Here is an 8,286-nt window from a genome sequence, read left to right as displayed (position 1 = left end):
TGAATGAGCAACCGCACCTTTAGGGTTTAATATCAGATAGATACTTTCGTAATCCTGCAAGGGGATGTCTGTTCACTCCAGCGGCATTTAAACATACAGGTAGGCACAACAAGCTGACCTCGTGGTACCAGCGGGACGGCGGCAGACTGTGTGTGATGGCCAGCCAGTTCCTGTGCACCTCGAAGTCTGTGGAATGACTGCAGACAGACGCAGATTAGCAGCAGCTCAGCAACCAGAACACTCACGTGAACGAGAGGAAAGTCTGGTTTTAATGTGGCAAAGACAGAAGCAAACCATCTGCAAAGCAAACTGCATTTTCATTGTATTGTTCCCTAGAAACCTCCTAAGGACTCCTTATTGGAGACACTTTAACACAGATTGGATCAAACAAATAAAAGACACAAATAGACATAATTGCTGCTTGGGTTATATTAATGTACTCTGGTAAACACAAGAGAAAGAGCTGGACGCCCTCAGGGTGGCGCTACATGCTAAACAGTCATGCTTCTTGCATTGTCTTAATGCCGAAGGGACCAGTACGTAACCCTCATGCATTCATAAACTCAGTTTTGTTTTATGACGTGTGCAAGTCTACAAATAACCGATGCATCTATTAAATGCGATGTTTTCCCCGGGAGATTTGGCGAAGACTGACTTATATTTCCGAGGACTTCCGCCTCCCAAACCGGAAGAAAGTGCAACAGCGACAACATTATTATTATTATTAAACCGCTAAGTTTAACTGGTCAACAGCAACGTGTTCCCAACTCACTACGCGTTGATAAAGAGGCATTTCAGCAAAGAAACTCCCAGCGCCAACGCTGGGAACCAGCTCCAGCTGTCCGCGGCGGCCATGACAGTGACGTAGTTGAGTTTGTTTGTACAACTTTATTGACACGTTGCGTGCCGCACACAAAGTAGACTGGACTTTTGTTTAAATAAAATATATATTTAGATGAATAATCACCGGGTAAAACGTGCCAACTGCAATAAAGTTTAATTAAATACATATAATAATATAAATATACAATAGGTTTCATATATTTTAATTAAACTTTGAATTACACAAGGAGTGTAAACAGAAATACACTCTTTGTAGCACTTCCTCTTTGTTCCAGTCTGTTTCCGGTTTGCTTCCGGTCTGTCGGCAGAGTTCTCCCTACTTTATTCAAACAGGAAAACAGTTTCCAACATGCACGCGCTGCTGCGGCGGGTCGGAACCGGAACATGGAGAGGTGGGTCCGCTTTTAAACACACGAAGAAGAACACCGCGGGACAAGTACTAATACTAGTGTACAAGTACTCTGTCACAGGACAAGTACCACACTGCAGTGTACAAGTACTCTGTCACAGGACAAGTACCACACTGCAGTGTACAAGTACTCTGTCACAGGACAAGTACCACACTGCAGTGTACAAGTACTCTGTCACAGTAGTAGTACTAATACTAGTGTATAAATACTGTCACTGTAAAAGTACTAATACCACACTGTAAAATACTCTGTCGCAGTAGAAGTACCAATACTACAGTAAAATACAGTGTGTGTGTATCTGTGTGTATATATATATATATATATATATATATATATATATATATATATGTGTATGTCGTTGTGTTTGTCTGTGTGTGTATATACATGTGTATGTGTGTGTCGTTGTGTTTGTATGTGTGTGTACGTCTGTGTGTGTATATATACGTGTGTGTGTGTGTGTGTGTGTACGTCTTTGTATGTGTGTGTGTATATATACGTGTGTGTGTGTATATACATGTGTGTGTCAGGTTTCCACATGACGGCGCCCGCGATGACCTTTGACCTGAGGAAGGTTGAACTCACGCCTCTGGAGCAGCGGAAGCTCACCTTCGACTCCCACAGCATGGTGACGGAGCTGGAGAGCAGCGGTGAGACACACACACACACACACACACACACACACACACACACACACACACACACACACAGGAGCCCTTGGCAACGCGTCCTCTCTCCAGGGTTCGAGAAGCGGCAGGCCGAGCTGATCGTCTCCGCTCTGGTTACCCTGACGACGGCCAACATGGACATCGTGTACAAAGACATGGTGACCAAATCCCACCAGGTACACAAGCACCTCTTACTGCGTGTACTAATACCACAGAGTGTACGCAGTAGCTAAGAGTACTTCGTCCACAGGAGATCATGGTGCAGCAGATCATGGCTCACCTGGACTCCATCAGGAAGGACATGGTGATCCTGGAGAAGAGCGACTTCGCCAACCTGCGCTCAGAGAACACGGTGCGTAACCTCCACCATGGAGATCTATCTCTCCACCTGTGACCAACACCTCCACCATGGAGATCTATCTCTCCACCTGTGACCAACACCTCCACCATGGAGATCTATCTCTCCACCTGTGACCAACACCTCCACCATGGAGATCTATCTCTCCACCTGTGACCAACACCTCCACCATGGAGATCTATCTCTCCACCTGTGACCAACACCTCCACCATGGAGATCTATTTCTCCACCTGTGACCAACACCTCCACCATGGAGATCTATCTCTCCACCTGTGACCAACACATGTTTTATTGAGTCAAAAACCTTTTGGGAAAATATTATCGGCATTATTATTTAGTTTCAACACAGGAGAAAGAAATCTGATTATTAATACCAAAAAATAACAAATCCCAAAATATTTAATAAAACATGTAAAATGGTATTTATTAACAATTTGTCTGCAAATAAAATAAAATAATACAAATATAAATATCAGCAACCTTCTGTCAAACCAACGTAACGTTGCCCTTTCCATTAGCCTGTGTGTCGCTTAAGGTAATTGCTAATACTAAACACTATGATACACCTAGCTAACGCTAGTAACAATCACGTTCCTCAAATGAACAAATACGAGTTTATACTGTAGTTTGTCACCAGAACAATTAGCATAAGCTACTAGCTTAAGCTAATTGAAATGGTGAAAACAGTGAAGTTTGGCTACGAGTGATTCTTCTGTTATTTCCTTGTAGAAAATGAAACGAGAGTTGGAGCAGATACACAACCGACTGAAGGTCAGGATGATTTCATCTTTCATTTTAGTTTAAAGCAACACTTTTATTAAAAGCTGTTCTTCGCTGCATGTTCAGATTTATTTGCTTGTGGATGTTTTTGTTCAGGAAGAGAGTCAGAAAGTCCGAGCTGAAACCAAACTGGACATCAACCTGCAGAGCAGCAGGACCTCCGATGGGGTGAGACAAAGATACAGAGACAAAGAGGCAAAGATACAGAGACAAAGAGACAGACATAAACAAAGAGGCAAAGATACAAAGAGGCAGAGAGACATAAACAAAGACACAAATATACAGATACAAATAGACTAAGAGTAAAAGAGACAGAAAGAAACAAAGAGAGACAAACATAGAAAGAGGCAGACACAAAGAGACAGACACAAAGAGACAAACACAAAGAGACAGACACAAAGAGACAGACACAAAGAGACAAACACAAAGAGACAGACACAAAGAGACAAACACAAAGAGACAGACACAAAGAGACAGACACAAAGAGACAAACACAAAGAGACAGACACAAAGAGACAGACACAAAGAGACAAAGACAAAGAGACAGACACAAAGAGACAAAGAGACAGACACAAAGAGACAGACACAAAGAGACAAAGAGACAGACACAAAGAGACAAAGAGACAGAGACAAAGAGACAGAGACAAAGAGACAGAGACAAAGAAACAGAGACAAAGAAACAGAGACAAAGAGACAGACACAAAGAGACAGATACAAAGAGACAGACACAAAGACACAAAGACACAGAGACAGACACAAAGAGACAGACACAAAGAGACAGACACAAAGACACAAAGAGACAGACACAAAGACACAGACACAAAGACACAGAGACAGACACAAAAAGACAAAGAGACAGAGACAAAGAGACAGAGACAAAGAGACAGACACAAAGAGACAAAGAGACAGAGACAAAGAGACAGACACAAAGACACAAAGAGACAGACACAAAGACACAAAGAGACAGACACAAAGAGACAGACACAAAGACACAGAGACAGACACAAAGACACAAAGAGACAAAGAGACAGACACAAAGAGACAGACACAAAGACACAAAGAGACAGACACAAAGAGACAGACACAAAGACACAAAAAGACAAAGAGACAAAGAGACAGAGACAAAGAGACAGACACAAAGACAAAAAGACAAAGAGACAGACACAAAGAGACAGAGACAAAGAGACAGACACAAAGACACAAAGAGACAAAGAGAAAGAGACAAAGAGACAAACACAAAGAGACAAAGAGAAAGACACAAAGAGACAAAGAGACAAAGAGACAGACACAAAGAGACAAACACAAAGAGACAAAGAGAAAGACACAAAGAGACAAAGAGACAGACACAAAGAGACAAAGAGACAGACACAAAGAGACAAACACAAAGAGACAAAGAGACAGACACAAAGAGACAAAGAGACAGACACAAAAAGACAAAGAGACAGAGACAAAGAGACAGACACAAAGAGACAAACACAAAGAGACAGACACAAAGACACAAAGAGACAGACACACAGAGACAAAGAGACACAAAGAGACAGAGACAGACACAAAGAGACAAAGAGACAGAGACAATCACACAAAGAGACAAAGAGACAGACACAATCACACAAAGAGACAGAGATAAAGAGACAGAGACAAAGAGACAGACACAAAAAGACAAAGAGACAGAGACAAAGAGACAGACACAAAGAGACAAACACAAAGAGACAGACACAAAGAGACAAACACAAAGAGACAGACACAAAGACACAAAGAGACAAAGAGACAGACACAAAGAGACAAAAAGACAAAGAGACAAACACAAAGAGACAAACACAAAGAGACAGACACAAAGACACAAAGAGACAGAGACAAAGAGACAGACACAAAGAAACAAAGAGACAAAGAGACAGACACAAAGAGACAAAGAGACAAAGAGACAGACACAAAGAGACAAAGACACAAAGAGACAAAGAGACAAAGACACAAAGAGACAAAGAGACAGACACAAAGAGACAAAGACACAAAGACACAAAGAGACAGAGACAAAGAGACAAAGACACAAAGAGACAGACACAAAGAGACAGAGACAAATAGTAACAAATAACAAATAACAGACACATAATGTAGATGTGACGGTAAAGACTTTTTTAGACATTTGTAGTTTATGATCAGAGATCAATGTTTTTTAATGGCAGCAGTTTGACAAAATGTAAACAAACATGTAAACAAACATTGGTTGAAATAAGTTTTTGTTTTGTGTGTTTTCAAGTTCACTGAACAGGAGAAGAAGCTGATGGAGGCCAGTTCAGAGTTCCACCACAAGGTGTCGTACTACTATAATACTACGAGTAATATGTACAACTACACACGGCCGGTCGTTGAGCTGCGTACGATGTGATTGGCTGCTGTGTTGAGCCGTGCGATGTGATTGGTCGCTGTGTGTCATGTGGCAGAAAGCAGACCTGGTCAACGACAACATGGAGATCAACAGGAAGATCGACCTGCAGGTGGCGTCGCTCAAGACCGTTCTGGAGTCCCTGAAGCTGGAGACCATCCGCTACCTGGCAGGTATACTCTGTAGAAGTACTCTGTAGAAGTATTCTGTAGAAGTACTCTACTCAGTGACAGCAGGAATACTACAGTGTAGAGAGTAGCGACAATATGACTCATGTTTCAGAGTCGCAGAACAAAATAATGAAGGGAGCGATATGAACCTCTGAGGTGTAGTAAAAAGTACACTATGTACCTGTAAAGTGTAGTATAAAATACAATATGTACCTCTGAGATGCAGTACTACAGTAGGCATACTTGGAGTACTCCTCGTAGTAATACTCCAATCTCCTCAGCCACCGTGTTCTCCTCGAAGTAATACTTGTAGTACTTGTAGTAATACTCGTTCTCCTCAGCCACCGTGTTCTCCTCGTAGTAATACTTGTAGTAGTACTTGTAGTAATACTCGTTCTCCTCAGCCACCGTGTTCTCCTCGTAGTAATACTTGTAGTAGTACTTGTTGTAATACTCGTTCTCCTCAGCCACCGTGTTCTCCTCGTAGTAATACTTGTAGTAGTACTTGTAGTAATACTCGTTCTCCTCAGCCACCGTGTTCTCCTCGTAGTAATACTTGTAGTAGTACTTGTAGTAATACTCGTTCTCCTCAGCCACCGTGTTCTCCTCGTAGTAATACTTGTAGTAGTACTTGTAGTAATACTCGTTCTCCTCAGCCACCGTGTTCTCCTCGTAGTAATACTTGTAGTAGTACTTGTAGTAATACTCGTTCTCCTCAGCCACCGTGTTCTCCTCGTAGTAATACTTGTAGTAGTACTTGTAGTAATACTCGTTCTCCTCAGCCACCGTGTTCTCCTCGTAGTAATACTTGTAGTAGTACTTGTAGTAATACTCGTTCTCCTCAGCCACCGTGTTCTCCTCGTAGTAATACTTGTAGTAGTACTTGTAGTAATACTCGTTCTCCTCAGCCACCGTGTTCTCCTCGTAGTAATACTTGTAGTAGTACTTGTAGTAATACTCGTTCTCCTCAGCCACCGTGTTCTCCTCGTAGTAATACTTGTAGTAGTACTTGTAGTAATACTCGTTCTCCTCAGCCACCGTGTTCTCCTCGTAGTAATACTTGTAGTAGTACTTGTAGTAATACTCGTTCTCCTCAGCCACCGTGTTCTCCTCGTAGTAATACTTGTAGTAGTACTTGTAGTAATACTCGTTCTCCTCAGCCACCGTGTTCTCCTCGTAGTAATACTTGTAGTAGTACTTGTAGTAATACTCGTTCTCCTCAGCCACCGTGTTCTCCTCGTAGTAATACTTGTAGTAGTACTTGTAGTAATACTCGTTCTCCTCAGCCACCGTGTTCTCCTCGTAGTAATACTTGTAGTACTTGTAGTAATACTCGTTCTCCTCAGCCACCGTGTTCTCCTCGTAGTAATACTTGTAGTACTTGTAGTAATACTCGTTCTCCTCAGCCACCATGTTCTCCTCGTAGTAATACTTGTAGTAGTACTTGTAGTAATACTCGTTCTCCTCAGCCACCGTGTTCTCCTCGTAGTAATACTTGTAGTAATACTCGTTCTCCTCAGCCACCGTGTTCTCCTCGTAGTAATACTTGTAGTACTTGTAGTAATACTCGTTCTCCTCAGCCACCGTGTTCTCCTCGTAGTAATACTTGTAGTAGTACTTGTAGTAATACTCGTTCTCCTCAGCCACCGTGTTCTCCTCGTAGTAATACTTGTAGTAATACTCGTTCTCCTCAGCCACCGTGTTCTCCTCGTAGTAATACTTGTAGTACTTGTAGTAATACTCGTTCTCCTCAGCCACCGTGTTCTCCTGCCTGGCCATCGCTCTGGGCGTCTACCGGCTGTGGAGGTGAAGCTCAGCCGGATCTCCTTCAACTCGTCTTCCTCCGCCACACAAAGTAGTTCCTGGTACATCAGTTACTCTAGTACAGAATTGTACTAGTACTACAAAGTACCAAAGCACAGTCGCTCAAGTACAGCATAGAAGAACAGCGTTGAGGTACTTGTACTTAACCTGAGTATTTCCGTGTAATGCTACTTGATGTTCTACACCACATTTTATTTACCTCAGTAAAAGTAAATGTACAACAATTACATGTAAACGTCCTGCATTAAAAACACTACTTCAGTAAAAGTACTAAAGTATTATCAGCTGCTGGTACTTTGAATGATTTTAAATGCAGTACTTTTGCTCGTGCAGAGTACTTTTGAATTGTCGTATTACTACCTGATCGGAGTACTACACAATAAATACTAGAAATACGAAGCAGCGCGTAGTACAAGTACCTCGAAGAAGTACTTAAACGATGTGCATGAAGTAGTGAACAACAGTGTATTTTTAATAAACATGTTTACTTTTATTTGATCATTTTGGGTTTTAATTTGATGTTTTAAATATTATTGTTTTAAATGTAAAATAAATAAATACCAAGGAATAAAATAAAATATTTTAAATGAAAAGAAATAAACGGTGTTGTTTACTGTTTGTTTGTGTACATAAATAAGTGACTTCAGAGCAAAATAGACGTCCCTGCTGGTGCAGCTGGAGGCTCTGCCCTCAACCCCGTCTGACAGGTTGCGGATGAGCCTGTTGAAGATGAAGCTCACTGACCAGAGACCAGTTAACTGTCCGGTGTTTCCTGGGTGGAGCAGAGGGCCTCCTGCTATAAACATGGCCACCGCTAGCTAGCGCACACGATGAGCTAACTTTACCAAACTCCTCA

The 8,286-nt window shown here is 41.9% G+C and overlaps 1 protein-coding gene across 1 annotated transcript; it reads left to right on the top strand.

Annotated features, from left to right (window-relative positions):
• Positions 1-1,185: 1,185 nt before the first annotated feature.
• ccdc90b (coiled-coil domain containing 90B) lies at positions 1,186-7,983 on the top strand. Its single transcript, XM_079235172.1, has 9 exons — positions 1,186-1,235; positions 1,781-1,900; positions 1,991-2,094; positions 2,169-2,270; positions 3,006-3,047; positions 3,153-3,224; positions 5,311-5,364; positions 5,495-5,609; positions 7,361-7,983. Exons 1-9 carry the CDS (start codon positions 1,193-1,195, stop codon positions 7,414-7,416), a joined length of 708 nt encoding a protein of 235 aa, XP_079091298.1. The 5' UTR covers positions 1,186-1,192; the 3' UTR covers positions 7,417-7,983.
• The last annotated feature ends 303 nt before the right edge of the window (positions 7,984-8,286 follow it).

The sequence above is a fragment of the Taurulus bubalis genome (assembly GCF_910589615.1).
Source record: "Taurulus bubalis genome assembly, chromosome: 2".
In the NCBI taxonomy this organism is placed as follows: Eukaryota; Metazoa; Chordata; class Actinopteri; order Perciformes; family Cottidae; genus Taurulus; species Taurulus bubalis.
This window is presented reverse-complemented; position numbering and strand designations above follow the sequence as displayed.

Bases quoted from the DNA above. Each gene is read 5' to 3' on its own strand.
- ccdc90b (XM_079235172.1), top strand. From the start codon at position 1,193: ATGCACGCGCTGCTGCGGCGGGTCGGAACCGGAACATGGAGAG. The intron at 2,271-3,005 runs GTGCGTAACCTC...ATTTCCTTGTAG, and splicing joins ACCTGCGCTCAGAGAACACG to AAAATGAAACGAGAGTTGGA. The intron at 3,048-3,152 runs GTCAGGATGATT...GTTTTTGTTCAG, and splicing joins AGATACACAACCGACTGAAG to GAAGAGAGTCAGAAAGTCCG.